The 24828-nt window shown below is 53.9% G+C and overlaps 9 protein-coding genes across 9 annotated transcripts; 3 read left to right on the top strand and 6 right to left on the bottom strand.

Annotated features, from left to right (window-relative positions):
- Nucleotides 1-747: 747 nt before the first annotated feature.
- AYL99_04132 (hypothetical protein) lies at nucleotides 748-2612 on the bottom strand (the record flags this gene model as incomplete). Its single annotated transcript, XM_018835646.1, has 2 exons — nucleotides 748-2298; nucleotides 2349-2612. The coding sequence occupies 2 exons, from the start codon at nucleotides 2610-2612 to the stop codon at nucleotides 748-750; spliced, it is 1815 nt and encodes a 604-aa protein (XP_018695296.1).
- An 852-nt stretch (nucleotides 2613-3464) lies between these two features.
- Nucleotides 3465-6668, top strand: AYL99_04131 (Ca2+-transporting ATPase; the record flags this gene model as incomplete). The annotated part of the gene is made up of 2 exons (XM_018835645.1): nucleotides 3465-6018; nucleotides 6070-6668. The coding sequence occupies 2 exons, from the start codon at nucleotides 3465-3467 to the stop codon at nucleotides 6666-6668; spliced, it is 3153 nt and encodes a 1050-aa protein (XP_018695295.1).
- A 964-nt stretch (nucleotides 6669-7632) lies between these two features.
- On the top strand, nucleotides 7633-8840 carry AYL99_04130 (hypothetical protein; the record flags this gene model as incomplete). The annotated part of the gene is made up of 2 exons (XM_018835644.1): nucleotides 7633-7749; nucleotides 8265-8840. 2 exons carry the CDS (start codon nucleotides 7633-7635, stop codon nucleotides 8838-8840), a joined length of 693 nt encoding a protein of 230 aa, XP_018695294.1.
- Nucleotides 8841-9340: 500 nt separating this feature from the next.
- AYL99_04129 (hypothetical protein) lies at nucleotides 9341-11559 on the bottom strand (the record flags this gene model as incomplete). The annotated part of the gene is made up of 3 exons (XM_018835643.1): nucleotides 9341-9358; nucleotides 9412-11267; nucleotides 11337-11559. The coding sequence occupies 3 exons, from the start codon at nucleotides 11557-11559 to the stop codon at nucleotides 9341-9343; spliced, it is 2097 nt and encodes a 698-aa protein (XP_018695293.1).
- A 2607-nt stretch (nucleotides 11560-14166) lies between these two features.
- On the bottom strand, nucleotides 14167-15855 carry AYL99_04128 (hypothetical protein; the record flags this gene model as incomplete). Its single annotated transcript, XM_018835642.1, has 2 exons — nucleotides 14167-15434; nucleotides 15492-15855. 2 exons carry the CDS (start codon nucleotides 15853-15855, stop codon nucleotides 14167-14169), a joined length of 1632 nt encoding a protein of 543 aa, XP_018695292.1.
- A 717-nt stretch (nucleotides 15856-16572) lies between these two features.
- AYL99_04127 (hypothetical protein) lies at nucleotides 16573-17608 on the bottom strand (the record flags this gene model as incomplete). The annotated part of the gene is made up of 2 exons (XM_018835641.1): nucleotides 16573-17078; nucleotides 17161-17608. 2 exons carry the CDS (start codon nucleotides 17606-17608, stop codon nucleotides 16573-16575), a joined length of 954 nt encoding a protein of 317 aa, XP_018695291.1.
- A 336-nt stretch (nucleotides 17609-17944) lies between these two features.
- Nucleotides 17945-19081, bottom strand: AYL99_04126 (hypothetical protein; the record flags this gene model as incomplete). The annotated part of the gene is made up of 3 exons (XM_018835640.1): nucleotides 17945-18867; nucleotides 18913-18941; nucleotides 18990-19081. 3 exons carry the CDS (start codon nucleotides 19079-19081, stop codon nucleotides 17945-17947), a joined length of 1044 nt encoding a protein of 347 aa, XP_018695290.1.
- A 572-nt stretch (nucleotides 19082-19653) lies between these two features.
- AYL99_04125 (guanine nucleotide-binding protein subunit beta-like protein) lies at nucleotides 19654-20866 on the top strand (the record flags this gene model as incomplete). The annotated part of the gene is made up of 3 exons (XM_018835639.1): nucleotides 19654-19733; nucleotides 19798-20242; nucleotides 20441-20866. 3 exons carry the CDS (start codon nucleotides 19654-19656, stop codon nucleotides 20864-20866), a joined length of 951 nt encoding a protein of 316 aa, XP_018695289.1.
- Nucleotides 20867-21339: 473 nt separating this feature from the next.
- AYL99_04124 (hypothetical protein) lies at nucleotides 21340-23706 on the bottom strand (the record flags this gene model as incomplete). Its single annotated transcript, XM_018835638.1, has 1 exon — nucleotides 21340-23706. The coding sequence occupies one exon, from the start codon at nucleotides 23704-23706 to the stop codon at nucleotides 21340-21342; it is 2367 nt and encodes a 788-aa protein (XP_018695288.1).
- Nucleotides 23707-24828: the final 1122 nt, after the last annotated feature.

Below are 24828 nucleotides of genomic sequence, written 5' to 3'. Positions count from 1 at the left end.
TTCGAGGGAAAAGACTTGGGGTGGCAAGCCGCCCGTCTCTTGGACATCCCGGCCCCAACCCTCGCCATCAACTCGCCAGATCCTTGTCGATGTGGAGCGAAACTGGGAGGCCTGAGGCAGAGGCGGGCGCCCGATCACAGTTTCTCTTCGATACATCCTGCTTGTTAATTGCACTGTCGAATGTGTACTGGAATGGCATGTGTATGTAAATAAGTGCCAGTGTCAGTGCCAGCAATGTGAAGTAGGTGGGTAGATTTAAGCTTCGAGAGGCGCCACAAGGCCCGAGTCGTAGGATTCGAAGCTTCGACCCACGAAGCTCCATTTCAAGCTCCGCAGTAAGACTTCGAGAACTTGGTAGCAGGAGCACGGGAGAGGGATAGACACAACATAGGAAGGATCATGGACGGCCGTCCGAACGTGGGTAAAGAACAAGACTTGTCCTCATTCAAACCTAACCTGTATCTGCAGTATTATTGGGGTATCGATGGCTGCCGCAACAACAGCCTTACCAGCCCAAGCCCTGCACATGCCCACGCCTTCGCTTTTATCGTTGCAATTTTCCCAACGAATGGAATCCTGTATCCAAAATGTGCGCCGAGGTCATCAACCTGGCTCTCCCAGCCCGCTAGAAATACAGCCATCGCAGGCGCAATGCCACCCAGGTGCTACCAGAGTTCTCCCAAAAGGAACCATCCAATATCGTAGTAAGTCCCCCCCGCGACGAAATCGTTTCAAAATGTAACCGCTTTAAGCTGAGGCAGCCACTTGCTGAGAAGCTGTTGGAGCAGTGGGATCCTCCCCTGGCCTTGTCTCTGCCCATGACCCCCACAGACCTCGTTTTGCTCTGATCCGCACGGGCAATCCCAATTCGTGGTCGCCTTGTTCGACCTTTATTGCATCCTTGGTGGCCAGTACGAGCACCTCGAAGAACATATTGGTGGCAATTTCTTTGCTTGTCCGACCCTCTGGGACGAGTTGTTGGAGGAGCACGGATCTGTTGACCGGTGAAGATGGCTGGGCACCCCCAGCACCACCAAGTCGATCACGCAGGAGATGGACTGCATGCTGCGTGCCCAGTGAGATGGGACCACTATCCGCGGGATGGAGAAGCGGGACCGTCGTATCGTCGAAGGTGTCGTCACCATCAAAACTGGCATTCTCGTACTCATCAACCTCATCTCGGACCGCTGGGCTACCCTCAATCGTGGCTTGTGGGATCGTGTCATTCAGGGTGATGTCGCGACCAGCATCGTCGAGATACACACCCTCATCCTGCACGGCGTCCTCTGGACCTTCTAGCCGTGGAGACTTTTCACTGTGTTCGTCTTCGCTCAGGCCAGCGATACCGCTATCCCGTTTCCGTTTGAGTTGCCCGGATTTCATTACTGTTTCGAATGACAACAGACCTTGGAGCTCAGGTGCCCAATCTTTGGACCGGCCGTCATTCATTGCGTTCAAGACAAAGTCGCCGTTCTTTTGCATGTTCATCAAGGTCAGCAGGAGAGGGTCCCGTGGGAGGAATGAAGGGGCGCGTAAGATTTTCGATCGGTCTTCTGCTTGTGCTCCGAGTTGCCTGTTGGGGAGGACGGTCACAACGTCGGGCTCGAGTGGTTTCAGCTTCTTACTCCGCTGACGTTGTTGGACCACGACTTGTTCAATTTCCTCGTCTTTTAGGTCCTGGAATGTCCGATCGAGTTCGCGAAGGGTGTCAGAGTTGGCTTCTGACAAGGGAGATTCCGTGTCTCGTTGCCGGTTTGCGGAATCCGCCATGTCCTGTAACTGGAGGGTTTCATCATCTCCAAACTCAAGCGGTCTGGCATCATCGACGGGAGGTAATGTATTATCCGCCCTGGGCGAATGAGGCGGGTCCGGCATGGGTGTGTCCTCCCCAAAATCCAAGTCGAGGGCATCCTCGTCGTCATACAGAAGAACCTCGTCGTCGCCAGTGGGTCTGGGAGTTGTTGCATTTCGGCCAACCTGCATGCTGATGGTGGTGTCATTCATGTCCATATCATCGCCTTCTCCAAAGTCGAGGTTCAGGTCATCCCCGGTGTATAGTGCTTCTTCGGCCGGGGCGGGCGTTAATTGTGTACTACTTTGCCGGAGCCTGAGAGAGCTCGTCCAGTCGTCATCCGCCAATAGACTTTGGCCTCTTATGGTGGTCGGCTCCTGGGTCATGGTCAATGTGAAGTCCATGCTGGAGAACAAGTCATCGATGGTGAGCAATTCAGGCAGGTTGAGATCAGCAGCGGTCGTCGCATGAGCTGGCAGATCATGATTGTTGGCCAATCGAGGGGTCTGGTCAATATTAGCATGGCATCGTCGCGGAGGAAACCAAAGCAGCGCACCAGTCTGATCTTTTGCAGGACGTCGTGGCAATCATCGAGCAGATATCTGGCTTTTCTCCCATAGATTCGCACCACGCCCAGCATGAGCTGACCACTTAGGCGCAATGCCATAGGGGCATGTCCTTGGTCAACAATAGCGCCCACACTGCTCTCAATATCTGACTGCAGGACTTGCGATTTCGAGAGCTTGCGCTCGACATTGGAGGCGAGCCAGACGCGAGCGAGAGGCCCGGTCTTGGCCAAAAGTTGTTCTGAATAAAACATTCCCAGGTGGACGAGATGTCGAGGTGTGTGTTATCAGATAGTTCACGCGAACATGTGGACGGTAAGGATGTATTGTAGGGTAGGACGATGAACGATCGACGCGTCGAGGGAAGGATGTTGTTGGAAATCTAGTCGCGCAGGTGGATGCGAAGACGAATCTTTGTCAACAGGCGAAGAAGATCGTGTACCGAGTACGATGTACAGATTCAGATCCAGCGGCAGAGACGAGGAAGAACTGCGAATGTGAGTTGAGTAATGGGAGGCTGGTGGGAGGTGCGACTTGAGCGATGCGAAGGATCGGGGAGGAGAAGAAGAGGTGGAGAGTGGGTGAGTGAGTGAGTGGCTGGGCGAGCTGGCGGGTTGATCTTGTTTGTGGCCAATGCCCGAAGAGTAGCCTATTTAGTGGCCCAAGCAACGCCTATGTAATAGTGCCCACTGCCCGCCACTGTTGTGTCCTTCGGAGGCTCGGCTCGTACTGCGCTCGTGCGTACTCGACCCTCGCTTGACCTTCCTCAAGGCTGCTCAAATTGGAGTTTCGGCCAATGCTTTACCGTACCGTAGCGTCACTGCAATTTGCAAAGGCAAGATTTCGAGGACGGGACACAAGACAGGACAGAGGAGAGGATCCCTATCTTACTGCTCCTTTTCCAAACAGATCCATTGTGCGCCGTCTTTCAGGCTTGCTCGTGTGACAATCAGTTAGCCCTTTTATCCTCACTGTCGATATCTGTTTTGCATTCACTCTCTCACCTCCATCATCCGCGCATGCGTTGTCACGGATCATCCACCCGAGTCTTCTTCAGATCTAATTGCGGAGGATGGGGCGGCTTTCAATATAGCTACCATGCAATCATGTCAACGTTACTACCGGTCTTCAATGCAGAGTCTCAGACGAACAGGCCGCGGAGTCCCGCCCGCTACGCTTCTACCTCCTCCTCGATAACATCCTCTTACTCTCTCCTCACTCCCCAACAGACGGCCGAGCAATTGAAGACTTCCATCACTCAGGGCTTGCTACAACATGAGGCCCATGCGCGACTGGCCAAGGACGGGCCCAATGAACTGCCCCATGAAGAGGAGGAGCCGTTGTGGTTGCGATTCCTCAAGCAGTTCAAGGAGACCCTGATCCTCCTGCTCCTCGCGTCTGCCGCCATCTCGCTGTTCATCGGGAATAAGGATGATGCTGTCAGCATTGCTCTTGCCGTCACCATCGTCGTCACGGTCGCTTTTGTGCAGGAATATCGGTCGGAAAAATCCTTGGAGGCTCTGAACCGGCTCGTCCCCCATTATGCCCACGTCCGACGCTCCGCGCCCAGGTCAACCATGCATCTGACCAGAAATCAAAATGCGGGAAATGATGCGATTGAGATGGAGCCACTGGCCAACGGTGCTGCGGTCGCGCCTGAGGAAAAACTATCTACCACCATACCTGCGTCTCAGCTAGTGGTGGGAGATCTGGTCATCTTTGCGACCGGCGACCGGATTCCAGCCGACATCAGAATCACCCGTGCTGTCGAACTCACAATTGACGAGTCCAATTTAACCGGCGAGAATGAACCGGTGGAAAAATTCCCTGCCGCTCTGGACCCGACCATTCGGCGGTCGGAGCACCATGGCACCCCCGAACCGTACAATGCCGCCGGCACCGTGGGCGCCGACGTGCGCCTCAATGAACAGCACAACATCGCGTTCATGGGGACCCTGGTGCGATCAGGCCACGGGGAGGGAATCGTCATCGCAACTGGAGGAAAGACCGAGTTTGGGACGATTTCGCTGTCTCTGCAGGAGATAGAGGCCCCACGGACACCTCTCCAGCAGTCGATGGATCTGTTAGGAAAGCAGCTCAGCTACATGTCTTTCGTCGTCATCGGAGTCATCATACTCATCGGGCTCCTTCAGGGCAAGAAACTGTTGGATCTGTTCACCATCGGAGTGTCTCTGGCTGTTGCTGCAATTCCTGAAGGGTTACCCATCATTGTCACCGTCACTCTTGCACTGGGGGTGTTGCGAATGGCGAAACGAGGAGCGATCGTCCGCAAGCTCCCAAGCGTGGAGACCCTGGGTTCGGTAAATGTGGTTTGCAGCGACAAGACGGGCACTCTGACTCTCAACCACATGACGGTGACTAAATTGTGGCATTTCGACGTAGGCAAGCCATTTTCCGTCGACCCCACCACTGCACTCACGTCCGCGACCAAAGCCATTCTCCGCATTGGCAATATCGCGAACAACGGACGTCTTTCCCAGAACGCGTCTGGGACCCCTGCAACTGCTGCCTCTGCGGCGGTGCTGTCCTCTACTAGAGATAGATCATCGACCGTCACCAAGAGCCGGTGGCTAGGCCAACCTACTGATATCGCCATGCTCGATTTGTTGGATGCGCACGGCGAAGACGATGTGCGTGAAAAGATCGGGCCGCGAACAAGCGAGACACCGTTTAGTTCCGAGAGAAAGTGGATGGGCGTCGTCATTGGTAGTGCCCTGGGCGAAATGACCAACGGATATGGGGTGGGTTCGGAGACGGCATACATCAAAGGCTCACTGGAACAGGTTTTGAGCAGGTCGGACACATATTTGACCAAGGACGGTCAGGAAGTGGTGCTTGACGAGAGCCGTCGGAAAGAAGCCAGTGCGGCGGCACAAGCCATGGCCGAGGAGGGCCTGCGGGTGATTGGGTTCGCGAGTGGCGTTCTCAGGAACAAGACACGGCAGACCAGCAGAAGCTCGACGCCATCATCGGGACATAAGAAACCCGTGGAGCCAGAAACGGACGTCTTTACTGGCCTGTGTTTTGCGGGGTTGGTCGGGATGAACGACCCTCCACGAAAACATGTGAACAGATCGATCCGCCGGTTGATGAATGGAGGAGTGAAAGTCATTATGATCACTGGCGATGCCGAGACGACAGCCGTGGCGATCGCGAAGAATCTCGGGATGCCCGTCAACCAGGCAAGTTCAGGCTCGAGGTCGGTTCTTCGAGGCGATGAGCTTGATCGTATGTCGGAGCAAGAGTTGTCGGAAGCGATTGTACGGACGAACATCTTTGCCCGGACGAGCCCCGACCACAAGCTGAAGATTATCCGTGCTCTCCAAGCTCGGGGAGACGTGGTTGCTATGACGGGAGACGGCGTCAACGATGCGCCAGCGCTCAAAAAGGCCGACATTGGAGTTGCCATGGGAAAGCTCGGCACCGATGTGGCCAAGGAGGCGGCCGACATGATCCTGACGGACGACGACTTCTCCACGATCCTCCGGGCCATCGAACAGGGAAAGGGCATCTTCTTCAACATTCAGAACTTTATCACGTTCCAGCTGAGCACCAGCGTGGCGGCGTTGAGTTTGGTCCTTATCAGTACCATGTTTGGTTTCAAGAATCCGCTCAATGCCATGCAGATTCTTTGGATCAGTAAGTTAATCGGCACGGTCCCGTGACGGTTTATGTACTAACACATGTCAGATATCCTCATGGACGGGCCTCCTGCCCAGTCACTCGGGGTCGAACCCGTCGATCCTCGGGTCATGATGCAGCCGCCACGACCTCGAAATGCGAACGTGCTGACCAAGCGGCTGATCCGCCGCGTCCTGACGTCGGCGTCTCTTATCATGATGGGCACTCTATTCATCTATGTGCGAGAGATGGTGGACATTGACGATGTGTCTGTCGACCCGTCGGCCGTCAAGTCGACGCCCCTCCGCACCCGCGTGGTGACCAAACGCGACACCACCATGACCTTCACGACGTTTGTGCTTTTTGACATGTTCAATGCGCTGACCTGCCGCTCGGAGTCCAAGTCGGTGCTGTTTGGCGAAATCAAGCTCTTTGGAAACAAAATGTTCAACTATGCGGTCGCGGGAAGTCTCGCCGGCCAACTGTGTGTCATATACTTGCCATTTTTGCAACGGGTGTTTCAAACCGAGGCGCTGGGTCTGTGGGACCTGGTCTCGCTGGTGTGCATAAGCAGCGCTGTGTTTTGGGTTGATGAATTGAGGAAATGGATCGAGAGGAAGAGAAGTACTGGACGCCTGCCGAGTGTTGGGTATTCGGCCAATGTATAGACAGACGACTGCCGGGAGTGATACGGTGGCGGTGGACGACGCTGTTCATGGAGCCCGGAGTATAGTCGAGGGTGATGTATAGATTAGGGAAGGGCGTGAAGTGACGAATGTTATCAATTATCACCCTTCCCATTGCTCGGTCGCTGCTAATCTGGCTGATTTCGACGACAAATCCATATGGATATATAGAAATATATGTATATTCATACGCTCGGTATTCCGTCTATCCTCCATAATAGATATACTGTATATGACTATATCTTGTGTATGCATGTCTATGTCTCGGTGGACGATACTGACACACTGTACATCATCCGATTGGCCATTCGGATTCCAGATCTTCGTTCTTCCGCCTCGTAGTCATACTGTAGTTGATGACTATTATTATTGAGTTCGCTCATTATCGCTCCCTCGGGACGCTGCAGGTCTGGTTCACACGCGGCTCGGATCTTCGAAGTCCCTTTGCTCCAACGGGGTCCCAAGGAATTACTCTCAGACTGCCGATTAGCTGCGCGACAAAAGCCAAGTGATTGGGTTGGGGACCAGAAACGGCCGATAGAAGGTGGCAGAACCACACGCCCGGGAAAGGAAAAAAACCTTGTTCATTGAATAATAATAGTCAGCAGCGGGATCGGATACGTTAGGTACGGACATAGCAATCGAAAGACCACACACGACGACAACAACAGCAACAACAACAACAACAACAACAACGGCAATATCAACACCGAGACTTGGGACATATACCGCTTGCGAGGATCGTCTCTACTACCGCCTCCGAGTTTCATCTGCACCTACATATCTCACTCAGCCCTGCCCGAACCCATCACTACCTACAACTACTAACCATCACCCGCCGATCTACCCGACTTTCCACAGGATATTGGTCCAGGAGCTACTACCTACCGCTTGCGACTTCAGCTCAATACTACCCAAACCTAAGAAGAAGAAAACCCTCCAAACGATGCCACCCAACGGTCCACGCGACCCGTACGCTGGGCCTGACACAGGGCCCGAACCGCCGTTTCCTATCAAGCTGTGCGGCCCGGTGATTAAGGGGTTTGGGAGGGGGAGTAAAGAGGTGAGTGTTCACTCCTATGCCACCTATTGTTTTTTTACTGTCCCGTTTCGTGCCTCATCTTGTGTCTGTGCTCCCTCTCATCGGATACGAAGAGAAAAGGAAAAGATCTGGCTCTGGCTCTGGCTCATTGCCACGGAGTGTGGGTTTGTGGACGGGAGCCTCGCCCGATGAAACTTGATCAGGGCTGGATACCGGACTTCTTTGGCCTCACGTCACTGCATCATGAACATGAAGGAGGAGAATGTGCTCGCGATCGTCCTTCTTCCGCCCCGGGCTTCAGGACAAAGCCAATCTCCTCTGTGAAGTCGCCAGGTGAACGCCAGGACTACCCCAAGAAGCCAGTCCGGATCAAGTCTCTCATCTCGGCCTGCCTCTAAACCCCGGCGAGACGTCTCTTCTTCCCCTGTCTCCGTTCCTCATCTTCATCCTCAAATGCTTCTTCCATATCTTTCCAGCACGAGACCCCTTCGCCCCAAAGGATTCACGTTATTGAAACTCACATCTCCTCAATCCAGCTCGGCATTCCCACAGCCAACATCCCCACCGAAGGCCTCTCGGCCGACCACCCAACGCTGCCGAGCGGGATCTACTACGGCTTCGTGGGCCTGTCGCTGAAGAGCTGTCCGTCGGCTGCGGCGCCAGTGACCAGCACGAGCACCAGCACCAGCACGACCTCTGCATCTTCACCCGCCGCCACCACTACATCTTTATCGTCCTCCGTACCCCCACCCCCACCGCCGCCCTTAATCTCGATCCACCCGGCGGTGCTCTCCATCGGCTACAACCCGTTCTACAAGAACACGGTGCGGTCGGTGGAGATCCACATCCTGCACGAGTTCCCGCGCGACTTCTACGGCGCCGCCCTGAACCTGCTGATCCTGGGCTACATCCGGCCCGAGTACGACTACGTCAGCGTCGACGCCCTGGTCGACGACATCCACGTCGATTGCGCCGTCGCCGCCCGCAGCCTCGAGCGCCCGGCCTACCGCGCCTTCCGCGCCGGCGACTGGGAGGCCTGGCTCACCGATTTCTCGTGGATGGACCGCGTCGACCCCGCGCAGGTCGAGAGGCAGGTCCTGAACAAGGAATAAGGAATGATGATGGGTGGACGAATGAAATAGGAGACGGGAAAGGGTCATGTACGTTGGACGCATTTATAAGATGGGTGGGAGGCTTAGACGTTGGTGGAAAGCAGTGCCGTCAATGGGATGGGGCAGGTGTATAGATTTACGGAGCCGGGCACCAGTCAAAACGGTGGACGTCAGATCCGGTCAAGTCTTCCTAGGCGAAAATAGAAACAAGGTTTCTCTGCCTCGAAATCTTTTTATACTCATAGACAATGCCAGGCTCTCGGGCCAGGAAAACCAACACAGCGGAACCATTCCCCGACCGACCGTCTCGAGACCGTTTCAAAGGGTTCCCGTCCCGGCTCAAGGGCCACGGTGATACAAATCCTGTCCTCCACAATGTCCTTCGCCTGATCCACCCTCCATGTCATTCCCCTACATGGTATGTCCAAGCTATCCAATCTCACCACACCTCCAGTTGATACAAAACAAGCAGTCGTGAACCACAAAACTTTTGAGATCGCCTATATACAAGGCAAAAACTATGTCTCATGTCAGCCGGCGAACCGCAAGAAGGGGGCAAGGGAGCACTCACATTCATAACAATAAGCATGGGTATATCAAAAACGTCACGTTTCACCGTCCAACAATATGTGCAATCCACTTTCCCATCGGCAGATCCCAGTTTTTGCATGCCTTTTTCACCAGAAATACCATCGCGCTCCCGCTTCGATTCATGTTGTTGACGAGAACCGTCTTTCTGTCGCAGCTCTGGGGGACCTTGGCGAGCTTGTTCGGTTCGACCCTCGGCTTCGACGTGGAGATTCTGGGTGATTTCATCGTCTTTGGTCCGATATTTGAGGAGTTTGGCTCTGCCGCAAACGCTGCCGCGGCTGTCTCCAAATGCCAGTCTTGCAAAATCCTCGTAGAACTGCACCACCGATTCATCGTCAAGCAGTTCCGCGAGAAATACAGGTTGCGGTCGCTTTTCGCCGTTCTCGGTCTCGATCAACATTCGTTGCGTAGGAGTGTTAGTGCCTTTATGTCTCGCGGTATTGGTTCCAGATCCGGTGCCGGGCGTTTGCCCAGAATGGCCCCGGTTCACATTCAGGTTGGGCGCCCGACCGAGGAGCACGTTCTTCGTCCAGCCGGTGAGGATTTGGAATTCCTTGCCCACAGCTGCAACTTCCCCTGTCCTCCTCGCCACAATGGTGGGGGTACCCACCCCTTCAATGAAACCTTCATATTCCCACAGCGTGCGCTGAAAACATTTCTCCATGAAGATGAGGTCTTCCCGGTTCAAGGTCTTAGTTGTTGCAATGAAGGAGGGCCGGATCGACGCCAATGACTTGGCTATGGCAAGCGTCTTGGAAGGATGTGCGGCAAATCGTTTCTGGAGGTATGCAATGAAATTGTGGAACCCTGCTGTATAAGGATAAGGCTGGGTGACCGACGTGTAGATCGACGACGGATCCTTAGGCCGCTTCAACGCTTTGACAGGCAGCTGAGATCTGGCCTTCAATTGCGGAGTCGATATAGCTGGAGGGGGCCGGTTGTGTCTGGGGTCCAGGGGTCCGGTTGAATGAATGACCGGACCACCGTCCAAGGCTGAAGGGGGAACCTGGAGGCCTGAGCTGGTCATCAACGGGGACTCTTCGAATTTGACTGCATTATTGGGCGTGCCATTGGTGTCCGGGGAGGTCCAATTGACCGCGTTGGATTCTATCGCGAAGGCGTTGGGAGCGATATGGCGACCGTGTCCATGAGCGGCGTAGGGGTCGGCGCCGTTGGACCAATCTGGCAGCATCGTCTCATTGTATATCTGTTGCCGGGCCGTCGGACTCTCGCTGAAGCTTCCAAACGGCATACGATATTGCGTGATGGACCCGCTCCGTGTCGCCGTGTCGCTGGGAGGAGTGTCTCCCGCATTTGTCGCCATATGGCCAAGCATTCCGAACTCCAATGCGCCGTAATGATTGCCAAAGTTCATGCTGGCAATATCAAAGTTGAACATGGGATCATCACTGTACATCTGTCCTGGCCAGCCCGCGGCCGTTATGTTGGCGGCACTGGGTTGATCGGCTCCCATCACGGGGCTTTGCAGCGGAACTTGTGCTCCGACATTTGGAAAATTGGTGGTGAGCGGGGACTGCTGGGTGAAGCTGGCCGTGCTCATGCTCCTCTCGTGGAGCATTGGGGGAGGCATATGTGAGGGCGTGGAAAAGTTGTTGTACGTCGGCGTTTGCTGAAAGAACGGCTGTTGATGGGGGGTGTCATTGCCAATAGACGAGCCTGATTTCGCACCCGCTTGGTTGTAGAGATTCCCTCCAATCCCAGGCATGAGGGCCTCATTGGGCGCATCGTGCAGATACTTTGCTTTTTTCCTGACGCCGTCCTGACACGCATCCTGTAATCCGCGTTTTATGCACCTTTGGCACGGTCTCTCGTCACCTACAAAGAGTATCAGCAGTTGAGAATGACAGGCTGCATTTTGCTATAAGAATGAACAGTTCAACCTACCACAGGTCAAATGGGCACGTTGGCAAGCGTAACATGCTCTCCGTGCCTTCTTTCTCCGGGGACGAGAAGGATCCTTGGGATTGGTGGGCTGGGCTCCATTTGGCTGCTTTTTTACGTCGTCCTTGCTCTGACCTTCGGCCATGTTCACTTGGACCTGTTCGGTCCCACTGTCCTCAGGAGAGACCGAATGAGAGTGCCCATCCTCGACATCTGAGGCCGTCATCTTGTTATAACGACACCATCAATGAGATGCCAGAGAATGCAGGTTCCAAAAAGATGGCTTGCACAAGAACAGCCAGAGGTAACACGACAATCCGAAAATGTTTTTGCCCGGCTGGAGCAATGACCGAATGACAGTTTCTCAGAAGCAGACCTCCGCTCCCTTACGGGCCCACCGTCGGCTCAGCTCGCGCAAACCAAGGGCGCAAGCCCCCTATGGGGACCAGGCGGTTGGATCGTAGGAAGCAGCTCCCTCTCAAGCACAATGGCAGGAGAAGCGACAGCTGTGTATGACGGCGGCGCAGGATTGGGAGTTGATGGTAGGTGGGGTTTCGCTTGTCCAGCCAGATTGCGTCAGGAGGCCAGCAACAAAGTCCGTGCGACTCTGCCAGGTATGACAAAAGGAGCAATTTTTTTTCTTCTGGCGCTTTCGCGTCGAGAGCCCTGGAAGGACAAAGGTCGTGCGGCGGCTTGGAGAGGCGGCGGAGGGGTGCAGGTGGCACCGGATAGCAGAGGAATAGCTGTCTTCAGGAGGATTGCAAGGCGACTCTGTCAGCGCCGACTTCTGAGAGGACAGATTGTTAGCAGGGCGGAAGCATTTTCAGGTTTTGGATTGAGGTTGGTGGGTGGTCGAGTGAGTCGAGCACTGAGGAGGCACGCAAAATGCGGGCAGCAGGAGGATCGCCCAAAAGAGGAGGGCGGGCGGCGTCCAGGGTTCTCTCTCTCCAGCCAGGGCTCCGGCCGCGCCTCGGGATGCGGAGTCAATTTTCCAGATACGTAGCTGATATCAGAGTGGCCTAATGTGGCGCTGTCAATGCAAAAGGTGTCCGGTTCGTTGTCGCCTGCAGAGGTCAAACTTCCCCTGCGCCGTGCAGGAAGGGAAGGGAATGAGGAGCAGAGGGGGAGCGAGGAGACGAGGTGAGAAAGAGTTTCTTGTTCCAAGAGTGAGTGTGTGTGTCAGTGACCGACCTGAAGTGCGCTCGCGCAATAACTAGATTAGTGTGGGTGATGATTTGCTAGGCCTCTTTTAACTATAAGCGACCCCACAAAATCTTGTAACGCCTGAAGGCATGGACGCGGGCGCGGGTGAGGGGCTCACTAGGGGCCCGGCAGCTTGTGCACTGGCACCTGGCCGGCCGGGCACCAAAGAGCTGGGAGCTGGGAGCTTGGTGCTGAATGAACCACAGCTGAATCGTCAGCCTGATGATGCTGGTTACCCACCCGGCTGCAACGGCCTGCACCTGCCTCACCTGGAGCCACCAGTTCATCCATCACTGGTGCTAGGCACAGCCCCCGGGCCACTTCCTTGAAGAAATCCCTCGGCGTCCCCCAGCCATCCAAGTCATTAACCAACCAACTGTCCTCATAACTGCCTTTCTTTCGAGGTGACACCCCCGGCCTTTCAGGGCTTGGGTGGTCACTGAGCTCGGAGGTCCTTAGCTTCCCCCGTCCACGATCAAGGTAATTAATACGGAGTAATTAACTTCACCTCATCCCCTAGGCACCTCGGTGGCTTCAAGGTTTGGACTATTACTTGTCTTCATTTCACCTAAAAACACCGCCATCTTCCCCTCCTACGTACACAGCTTCTAACACCCATAGTCTTTTAGCAGATACTTTTTCCAACGAGGGGCACCCAAGGGGATGTGACTTTGAGTTACCAATCACTTATTCCGTCAGACTTATGGATACATGATTCCCACGTCTGGCACAGCTGCCGAGGTCGGTCTGACCTCGAGACGAGGCTGCCCGAGTTCACCCGGCGTCCCCGGAGTTCCTCGGCTCAGGCTCGTCATGGTCATTGCCGTGATGGGCAACTCTTCCACTCTCGCAGAGGCACAGCAACAGGAGGATCACCTCTCATCGTTTGCCAAGTAGCCAAATTCATTGTAAACCTTGCCCCCAATGTCGTACTGATGACTGTCAGTGTCGAGAGAGACATGCACACCGACACGATGAAGCGACACGTGCTCGCCGTCGGGATTTGTGCCACCATCTTGAAGCACTCACCTCATCATGTCTGGTGCAACCCAGTATTGTCCTGGGACGGTTGCGTGCCATTCGTTTTCCCTCTTTCGCGTTGCTCATTGTGATCGAGTCCATGTCCAAACCCTTGAACGTCCATCCTGAATGCCACGCCTTGTGGGACACGACACGACAGTGCACGCCCCTTCCCTCAATGGCAAAGCCAGCCGTGTCTGTGTGCTTTGATTGACAATGCTTCATGCAGTACAAGGCAGAGTAGCCCCCTATTAGACTGCATGTTTATTGACTCATACAGCTCCGACGAGCCACCTGCAATCACCACTTGTAGGGCCCCGTCCGGTCGCTCCTTGACACCGGGACCTTCTCTCGCCACCCCTTCTGATGAGGCAAGGAGCAGAGAGAATGAGAAAAGCGGGCTTTGACAGCCGACTAGTTCAGAATTACAGGTTGAGGTTGTTTGCTGCAGTCTAACTCGGCGCAAGGACCTGCAGATTCGTAATGCATTGTATGGAACTTGGCATGTTGCGGTGCCACGGACTGAGATCCATTGGATTTGTCTGACACCTTATAAAATGCACGAGAGCCCAGTTCCCGCGCCCAGCCAAGTTACCAATCATGCCCATGTTCATCCAGGAAGCGTTGTGAATCTGCTCTTCTGCCGCAGCCTCTTCCCGTAAACGAAGAACAAATACGGGAATGGCGCCATGATCAAACAGAGGAATGCCAAAAGCGTGGTGGCCCAGTGAAAGCCGAGCTTTCTGTACATCTGAAGCCCGAACAAGGGGAATGCCCCTGCGAACGAGCTCCGCGCGAAAGAGTTGGCGGAAAGAGCGCTAGCCGCATAAAGGGGATACGCCTCCACGAGAAAGGTGAAGACTCCCGTGAAAACAAGAATGATCCCGAATCCGAAAAACCCGCTGCCCACGATGGGAACGATAGGATGTATGCTTGGATAGATTGTCCATGCGAACCAGAATAATCCCCCCACGCAGAACCATCCGCCGAATATCGAGGGTGGCAGCCGGTATTCGGGTTCCGACTTGCGTTCCCCGGTGCTCTCCTCCCGCTTTTGGAGAAGTCGCAGGTAGTTCTTGTGCCAGATAGGGTCGGATGAAATCGCCAGCATCATTCCAATCATCATTCCGAGAAAAGACAGACCAACCTGCCAGATCTTGAAGTGGTAGACCTCGGTGAAGACAAGATTGAAAGCTCCAAAGAAGAGGTAGAGGATTCCCAGGAGGATGGAGGAGAACAGGCATAGATTGAAACACATGGGTTCCAAGAACAGAAGCATGAAAGGACGATACAGAGATCTTACCACTGTCCAGAAAATAGACTTCTCGTAGACCTCAATCGGAGCCTTGTACCTCTCGTCTCCGGTCTCTTTACGCTTCATCTGCGCTTTCTTCCTCAGCACCACCGGCATGTACGTTTCTGGCACGATCAAAGTGATGGCGATCACCATTACCCCGGACCATATCAGGAGCATGTAATACGACCATCGCCAGGTGGTGTTGTAATTGATGAAGCCTCCTATGACAGGGCCAAGCCCCGGGCCAATAAAAGGGGAAGCCGTGTAAATCATCATGGGAGCTTGAAGCTGTTCGCGATTGAACATGTCTCCGACTGTACCGCCTGCAACAGACAAGAAGGCACTTCCAGAAAAGCCATCCAGGAACCGGGCGATCAACATGGTCTGAATGTTCTGCGCAAAAGCACAGGGAAACAGCCAAATGGTGAAGAAGATATATCCCAAAATATATATAGGACGGCGACCATAGAACTCGGACAGAGGACCCAAGACCATGGGGGATAACCCCAGGCCAAAGACGAAGAGGGCCAAGCCGAGTGTTGCCACGATACGTGAATTGCCAAACTCTGCGTCCATTTGCTCTGTCGTACCATCAGAACTTGAGCCTCGTTTGAAGGAAGTGTTGGCTTTGTACTAACCATAGGTGATCGTATAGAGTGAAGAAGTGCACGTAACACACAACGAGCCAAAGGCCAGTGTTATGACAACCAACCATTTTCTTGCAGTGTGCATATTTTTGGGGTTCATAGGATCATCTGGGCCGTCCCAACCCACTTCGAACGTCTTCGAGACATTTTCCACGTCCACCTCTTGTGGTTGATCCGGCCCATCGTCAGGCTCTGGGTCACTGAAGTATGTGCTGTGTCCATCCACGTAAGATCGGCCGGAGTGGAGACTGGGACGAGGCTGACTTCGATTCGTCGAAACGGGAGTCAATGAGGCTGGATATTGTTGCGGGACATCCAAGAAGAGCTCCTTCTTCTCGGCCTGCTTGGCTTCCATGTCTGCCATTGGTAACAAAGCGTGGTGTCTGCGGCTCCAGAGAGGAGTCCTGGAGCGGCAAGGAACGATTCGAATCTGCACGAGATACTAGCCAATCTCGAGATATAGAGAACGCAAGGGGTCACCAGCACCGAGAGAGAGTGAAGGTGAGGTGGGGAAGAAATGTCGACACAGAGCAATGAATGCCATCTTGAAGGAGTAAAATACAAGTGACGACGATCGTAAAGCCGGCTATGATTTCGAATCACTCGCAAACTGTGGAATTTAGGTGCAGCGATCGTACAGCGAGCAGTCGAAGATAGTTCGGTGGAGTAGCCTAGAGGCAGAGCGGTACGCAGCCCCGGTGAGTAATGATTCCGCAGCAATCAAATTCCCAATTGGTGAGTCGGTGAGGTAATCCATCTCAACAAGGCAGAAGATGTTCGCAGGTCCTCGTGGGACCTCAATATGTTCGTACCAGGTCGCCACTTGACGGTACGAGATCCTCGGGTGTCAGGCCCCCACCAGTTAAAGCCGGGTTCGTGGGTTGCTTGTAAACTGGAGCGAGGGTAGAAAGCAACGGCCATTCGACCGATAAAGCCGTTGGCGCCGAAACCCGGGAACAAGAAGGCCGCCTCGAGGATCTGCGGTGAGCAAAAGATGGAAAGCAACATCCACCGCTTTCGCCTTCATTGGATAATAATACTCTGTGGTTGTATGTACAAGGTCAAGACAAGCTCAGTCAAAGGTTTGGACATCAGGCATCCTGCCGAGACCACTACCGCTACCTTTGCTGTTGGGAGTTGCCTGAACATCCTCCAGAACGCCGCCAGCACTCCTTTCCCTGACATGCCTTCGCAGCATGTGCAGAATATCACTGTCCCTCCATCGCTGTGGGACGGGTCTATACGCTGGCTTGAAAGTCCCCACGGTCTGAGCCCACTCTCCACTGCGCGGAGCTCCTTGCCTCCATGCATCGGTCTCTTGACTTTGCCCCGGGTTTGCGGGAGAGATGTATTCGGTCGTCTGGGTCTTCTTGTCACTCGTAGCACCTTCGGCAGTCTCGAGCGAGGTAGGGGCATTGGCTGGGGATTGAGTTGCCCAGTAGTAGATGTCCCAGTCGTTCTCGTCCAGAAGGAAGTCATATTGCTCGAGCTGGGTTCTATTCATAGAGGATAGATTCTCTGCTGCAAATGTGGAGAGTAGGAGGTCAGACTCTAATGTCCCTCGTTTCCTGCTTTGGTCTATGGAAATGCGTCAGCAAGCTCCTTGGAATTTTGAAATCTCCTGGGTGCACAATGTTGCAGTCCCAGGGTGTGCACCGACATAGTAATCTGGCTCTCATGGTGGGAAGGTCCTCTCCCGTACGACGAAGAGGCTCAACTCGAAACGAAATGCCCTCCATTTCACCAACAGCATATTCTGACTGGCTTACTTTGTTGGGATCTCCCGGTTGTGTTCCCCCTGTCATCTTGTCTGTGTTCTCCGGGACTCTGTCTTTGGGGATATAGTTGGGATCGGTAGAACTAAGCATCTCTGGCGGAGGCGCATCTTTCCCCACCGACGGCATCTTGTTGTGAATCGTTGAGTTGGTGTTTGTCATGTGTGGATTGTCTGCCTTTTCCTTCTGATATTTGCGATGTTCTTCGGCATTGGAGTGAACTCGAGGATTCTCACTGAAACGTGATGAGGTAGAGGAGATGCAGCGTCGTGACACGCTTGCAGCCAGTTGGCGACCGGCGAGACGCCCTGTCAATAAGCGTGATGGATTCATGTTTGCGTATCAGAGAATAACTTGGACACGTAGGAGCTTGAGGATACCAGTGGCTCTCAAATTTTGTTGTTGAAGTGAAGATACAGTCAAAAGGTGGTTCTGTGGTTGAACCTGAATGCAGGGAGCAAAATGTGAGGTTTCGACGTTGACATCATACATCATCACTTTTCTCCATCGACCAATCCCAATCACGTCCTTGTCAATTCCAACCCCAGCAATCAGGATCCTCAGACCTAACTTCAGAGAAAGTTGAAATGGTCGATCAAGTGATTGTCCACTTTCCACTTGTACGGGACCTAAGCTGAGTATCATCCTCCCAAGTGGATGACAATCTATCTACAACCGTCTATATGGCAGTGTAGGCTTGTTGCCGAGAATCTCATCGATCTCCGCCATTACCTTGTCGTCTAGCTTGTCAACCAGATCCAAAGCCTTGACCGATTTCGTGATCTGTTCAACCTTGGATGCCCCAGTGATGGCCGAGCTCACCCGTGGGTTCTTCAAGACCCAAGCCAACGCCAGGGTTGCCTGATCAGTGCCCAGCTTGTCCGCCACCGGCTTCAGCTGTTTGACTTGAGCTAGAGTCTTCTTCCACTGCTCATTTCCATAACTCTCTCTTTGGGAGGCGGTGAACCCGTCTGCGGCTTTGGCGATTCTGCTGTCTTCAGGAATGCCATCGTTGTATTTGCCGGTCAAGATACCCTGCTTGAGTGGACTGAAGATGGTCAATCCAAGACCGTAGTTCTCGTACAGCAGAGCATATTCTCGCTCTACCCGATCCCGAGCCAACATGCTATATTCTGGTTGCTCCATGACAGGTCCGATCAAGTTGAGTCTTTCGGCACAGGCCCAAGCCATGGCGATTTCCTCACTGTTCCACTCGCTTGTTCCCCAGTAAAATGCTTTGCCGGTATTGATAATATAGTTCATGGCTCGGACGGTCTCCTCGATTGGAGTGTGTCTGTCTGGACGATGACAGTAGATCAGGTCGACATAATCTAGCTGCAGTCTCTTGAGTGCATTGGCAGTCCCTTCGATGATATGTTTCCGGGAGAGACCACCATTGTTGACGGGATTGTCTCCGTGGGCCTGGCCCCAGTAGATCTTGGTCGAGATGACCAGATCATTGCGCTTCCAGCCAAATTTCTTGATTGCCTTGCCCATGACAATCTCAGATTTGCCTTCGGCATAACCTTCAGCACAGTCAAAGAAGTTGATGCCAACATCATAGGCAGCTTTCATGCATTCGAAGGCAATCTCTTCGCAAAGTTAGATTGGCCCGACTGGATGGGGTCAAGCCTTACCATCGCCCACTGCATCACCGTAAGTGACCCTGTTGCAATTAGTCCTGGGTTCTTGATGTGGACTGGAGATGACTCACCATCCTCCAAGTGAGATCGCAGATACCTGGAGCCCGGACCGACCCAGGAAACGGTATTGCATTTTGGGAAGACTTCCACCAGAAGAAGCCATGGTTTGAGGTTTAGATCACGAGATGTCACAAGGATAGATCAAGGGCCGAGCAGGGAAAAGGCACAGGATATAGATGAAGACGGGGGCTCAGCAAGAATCAATTCAGGCACATCTGGATTTGGCTTCTGGTTATATACATGCGAGCATCGTTGTATTTAGCCGGTACTCCGCGATGCATGTCGGACATGATTCCGGTACCACGCCCTGGGGTAACGGGCCACATAAGACAGAGACTGATGGTCATTCCAAGGAGACTCGAAGGTTGGACAACGACGGACCACTTTATTGGCCGCTCGAACACAAGCACATGCGCCGCCATCTGTGTGATGGTCTCGTTGTTATCATCCAGAAGTGTGAAGAGCTGCCCAGCCAGAGTCAGAGTCACCGGTGTTTAGCCGCAAATCCAGCCACGCCGTATTGAGACTAGCGCTCGCGAATCTTGGCGTGGATTTGGAGAGCGCACACTGCAGAGAATCTTTGGCGGAGATCGCAAGTCTCGACAGGCGAACCTCGACAACCATCTCTTTCAGACACCAGCCTGTTCTCTCCTTCTTCTGGATCTTCAAGTCGCCATGGCTGAACAACTTATTCAACGTGGTACTCTTGAAGGCCACAGCGGCTGGGTCACCGCCCTCGCGACCAGCTTGGAGAAGTCAGTTGTGCAAAGAAAAACCACCCTGCATCTGCGACCCTTTGGACTGACATAGAAAATCTAGCCCCAACATGCTGCTCTCGGCCTCGAGAGACAAGACCCTCATCATCTGGAACCTGACTCGCGACGAGACTGCCTACGGCTACCCAAAGCGGTCACTCCATGGCCACTCCCACATTGTCTCCGACTGTGTCATTTCGTCCGATGGCGCATATGCCCTCTCATCTTCCTGGGACAAAACCCTGCGATTGTGGGAACTGTCCACGGGCAACACGACCCGAACCTTCGTTGGCCACACCAACGATGTCCTCTCCGTTTCCTTCTCCGCAGATAACAGACAGATTGTCTCCGGGTCCCGAGACCGAACCATCAAGCTTTGGAACACCCTGGGAGATTGCAAATACACCATCACTGACAAGTGCCACACCGATTGGATCTCTTGCGTGCGCTTCTCTCCGAACCCTCAGAACCCTGTCATTGTGAGCTGTGGGTGGGACAAACTGGTCAAGGTAAGAAACAAATTCCCAACCAACCTGCGTTTTGCCCAAGATGCTACGCATTTTATAAAGTATTTGCTACTTCGGAGCTCTCTCTGGAGAGCTATGAGACAACCATTCACCGGCGGACTGAGGCCCAATTTTCGTCTAACAATCCTGCTCGATTTGATGTTAAGTAGTGGGATGGGGGCTGACCTTCCGCTTCTGCAGGTCTGGGAATTGGCTTCGTGCCGCCTTCAAACCGACCACATCGGCCACACCGGCTACATCAACACCGTGACCATCTCCCCCGACGGCTCGCTCTGCGCCTCGGGCGGCAAGGACGGCACCACCATGCTCTGGGATCTGAATGAGTCCAAGCACCTGTACTCACTGCAGGCCGGCGACGAGATCCACGCGCTCGTCTTTTCCCCGAACCGATACTGGCTCTGCGCCGCCACCACCTCGTCCATCACCATCTTCGACCTCGAGAAGAAGAGTAAGGTCGACGAGCTCAAGCCCGACTTCGTCGAGAAGGGCAAGAAGTCCCAGGAGCCGTACTGCGTCAGCTTGGCCTGGAGCGCCGACGGCCAGACCTTGTTCTCCGGCTACACGGACAACAAGATCCGCGCCTGGGGCGTCATGGCTCGAGCATAAAAGTGCCACGCGCCCGGGTCGGATAATGGGGGACTTTTGACATGACCGCGAACGAGCATGCGTTGAGAGGAGAAAGATCCCCGAAAAGAGGCGCAGGGACGCAGAGAGAATTCGACGGACACAGCCGGTGAACTGGGACTGCTTGCACGAGGGATGGAAGGGAACGAGCAGCAGTGTCAGGCATGTTCTGCTACGGATCTATCAGCCCCCCACACACCGCCCAGCAGAAACCAAAATGTAAGCCCCATACTTCATCGTGGAAATGGTTGAGATACGGCGCATTACCTTTGAGGCGTGCTTTGTGTCTCTTAAAGGATGGTCCACGAGAAACGCACCACCTCAAGAAAATATGATCAAGACCAGTAAAAACCACATCCCAATCCACGAATGCTTAAGATGACCGTGAATACTTCTTGGGAGGACCTCCCGCTTGGGCCTCCCCTCGTCTTCGTGCTTCTCGGGCTCTCTCGGGATTAGGCAGTAGTGTCCTTGACCATATTCCGGGCCCTCACGCGCTCCTCGAACTTCAATTTATCAGCGACCTCGCCGCCGGAGTTCAGCAACTCCTCCCACTCCTCCTCGTCCATGTTCATGATCATGCAGATCTGGCTGCAGCGCAGGAAGGCCTCGCGCAGCGCGTACTTCTGGCCCTTGACCACCACCTTGATGATTTCGTTGACGTCGTGCTCCAGCCTCGCCGCCCCGACCTCGTTGACGCGCCCGTGGTACGTCCACAGCCGCTTCTCGAGCATCTTGCTCAGGTAGTTCACCACGATGGTTAACAGCTGGTCGAAGGTGCGCTCGGTCATGATCCGTCCGATCGGTTTCGTCAGGGCGTCCCACCCGAGTTGGAAACGCATGCGAACTTCGTCCGAGAAAGCCTCAGTCTCGTCTGAGCCGTCGAGATCCCCCATGAGGTCCTGCAACTGCTCCCGCGTGAGCTGGTAGTCCGTGTCGCGGAAGGCGTCCATAAGGATTGGTCGCAGACGAGGCTTCATGACGTTGTGGAAGACCACGTTCACGCCGTCAGAGATGAGCTCATTGGTTTTCTCCGAAAAGGCTGACGCGAAGGAGGTCAGGGCGGCTGCAACTTCTTCGGCCTCTCCAGGCCCGGGGAAGAGTTCTGCCAGAGGTCGATGAGGTGAGCCTGCGGTGGGCTCTACTCGAGCACGGGCGATTTGGACAACGTAGTCCTTAGCTACGTCAAGATTGTTGATGAGGACAAGGAACGAGACGATTGTCGCTTCCGGTGGAAGTTGGCCTGGAATCGCGGCTTTGGGATAGCTCTCGTCGCGCATCTTGCGCTGTTCCATCCCGATGAAATCGGAACCTAGTATTCTGCCTAGAGTTGGAACGACGCTAGAGACGACCTGCTTTTGCGATGTTGCTAAAGACTGCTGTAGAACTTTGTTGACGATGTACATGATGTCTTCGATTGCTGAGGTGACGTGAGGAGGGTTGGAGTTGAGTGGCTTGTGGGGATTGAGAGAGAGATCTGGCGGTTGCTCATCTAGCTGGAAGGCCTTCTCAACTGAGCGTCGGAAGAAGAAGGTCGTCATGATGTTGAATGGGGCGAGGAGTTTTTCCTGCACCTTTCTGTACAGGTTTGAGTCGAGGAGAAACGGCGGCATTGGGAGCGAATCGTTGAGACTATCGGGATCGTGGCATTTTTCGGCAATAAAACCGGTGTACAGTGACCATTTGCCCAACATGAGAGTCATTTCATTCAGCAAGGCGTCCACCTGTTTCATATCGACAGACTCATCCTCACTCGACCTTCCTGGTGCGGGAGAACCTGCGCGCGGCGTTCCGCTTGAGCCTCGCTGTGCATTCATAAAGCTCTGGACCAAGAAGGTGAAAGCGTATGCCTTGATGTCGGTCAGCTGACGTTCAATCTTTCTCTCGTCGCTCCAGGTGTCCAGTATAATCCCCCCTTGGAGATCAGCCTCGACTTGCAATCGTTCAATGACTCGAGCCATCTTGCCGGCACCGTAATGGCGCTCGACCAGGCCACCGTGTCCCTCGATGATTTGGGCAATATGCTCAAACAATTTTGTCAGGGCGTTGGCATAGAAAAATCCATCTTTGCTTTGATTTCCACCGGTGCCTGCATTGAGGTTTGCTCGCGCCCGAGTAGCAACGCCCTGGCAGACATAGCGACCGTAAACGTCGAGGCCAACATCAGAGCGATTGATGAGAGGGAAAAGTTTGAAGAAACGTGTTATTCTGGCGCCGTCGTTGTCCTTGACTGCTTTGTCGAACTCTCTCAGAAACAGGCTACACAATGATTCTGATGCATTCTCCAAGGTGACAGCCGGGGCATCTGGAACTTCTGCAGTGGGTACAATTCTTGCGGCGAACGGGCCATTGATGACAGCGCTGGGAATCTTCGAGGCTCTGCTGAGATAACTGGCAGCGGTTTCCCAGTCCTGGGCCGCTCCCATAGACCCGGAGACGCCCAGCACACATGCCTTCAGCTCCCCAACCTGTTCAACGACGGTGAGCGTCGCCTTGACCCTCTCCTGCTCGAGATCCAGTCTTTTCACAGAATTTGAGATTCGTTTGGCGTTGGCGGCAGCGTCTGAGAGCATACCATTGCTGATTGCCCTTGCCTTGGAAGCTTGTGCAGTCGCATTTGCGCGGAATAGATCGAGACGACCAAGTTCTCGTTGGAGATCTTTCTGTGCGTTAACAAGAGCATCGAGCTGTGAGGTTACGGTGGCCTCTTTCTGGTGGAGCTCTGCCAGTGCAGCACGAATCTCTGACACGGATTTTGCATTGTAGACGCTGATGGATTCGTGCTTGTCTTCAGGCTCAGAGACGTGGCCATTGATTGTCATATTGGAATGACGACCTAGCGATAACGAAAGGACCGAGCTGGTGGACGAGAAATCCCTTTTTACCCGGTTCTGAAAACGTTCTTGGGAGGATGGTCAGTTCGTTGGGCAGTCTGGACAACCAGTGACGACGAAGTCACCATCGATTGTTTCCTTTGAGTGTAGAAGATAATAGACTTCATCCTCACCGTGGTATCATTATCTCCAGCAGCACCATCTAGACATCAACCACAGCTTCTAACAGCGGATTTAGTAACATGTGAACACCTAACAAGAAGCCCAAAGCGGCGGCTTTGCTAGCCACCGCGGTATCTCCAAGGCTTGGCATTCGAGCCACTTAAGGACGGTCACGTGCTACTCACTTCAACCATGCCGCTTTTACCGCGTGCTATTGCTGGATTGATTCACGGCCTCGAGGTCCTCCAAACTTACTTCCATCAGTAGGAAAATCGAATGTCTTGCCTGGAATGTGGGAAACACCACCGAGACTGCCACATTGTTGGCGCCCTTCAGCCTCGAACTTGGCTCGTCCTCCGCTGTGGTGTCGGGCTTTACAACCTTCAACGCCATTTGACCGTGGCTAGCAGCGGCTGGAACTGATAACGGATACCTCGTCAGGCTTATAACGAGCGAAATGCTCTAACTTGCGCTTCTCATCGAATCGACCCCTCAGAGGCTGTTCCAGGCCAACGTTTCCTCTGTTTCTGCAGATAGGGCCGGCATCGTTGGGGAGTACGATTAATGTACCCCTTCTATTTGTGAAAGGACGGCTCTCCTGCTGTGACTAAAGCGGGACTTGTTTCTGGCCCCACGGAAGCCAGTACACGTGGCATTCATGTCTGGCTTGAGGGACGACCACAGTCAGGCTGCACAGGAGATATCGGTTGCCTTCTTGTACTTGCATGTATTTGCATGTGCATTGCACGCAGTGCCTCAGTTCTCACGCTACGATTATGGAGCTTCCATCCTGATTGGCGAGCTACGCCGGCCAGTGACCAATCACAACATCCAGTGTGGGTTTTATGACCAGCCGGGAAATTGAGACAAACACCTCGTACAGGTGCTACCCCAGGCGCTGTTTCACGACTCCAGATTAGCACTCAGTGGCACCATTGCTGTGTGATT

This window comes from Fonsecaea erecta (genome assembly GCF_001651985.1).
Source record: "Fonsecaea erecta strain CBS 125763 chromosome Unknown Scaff3, whole genome shotgun sequence".
In the NCBI taxonomy this organism is placed as follows: Eukaryota; Fungi; Ascomycota; class Eurotiomycetes; order Chaetothyriales; family Herpotrichiellaceae; genus Fonsecaea; species Fonsecaea erecta.
The sequence above is the reverse complement of the archived record's forward strand: the minus strand, read 5'-3'. Positions and strand labels throughout refer to the sequence as shown.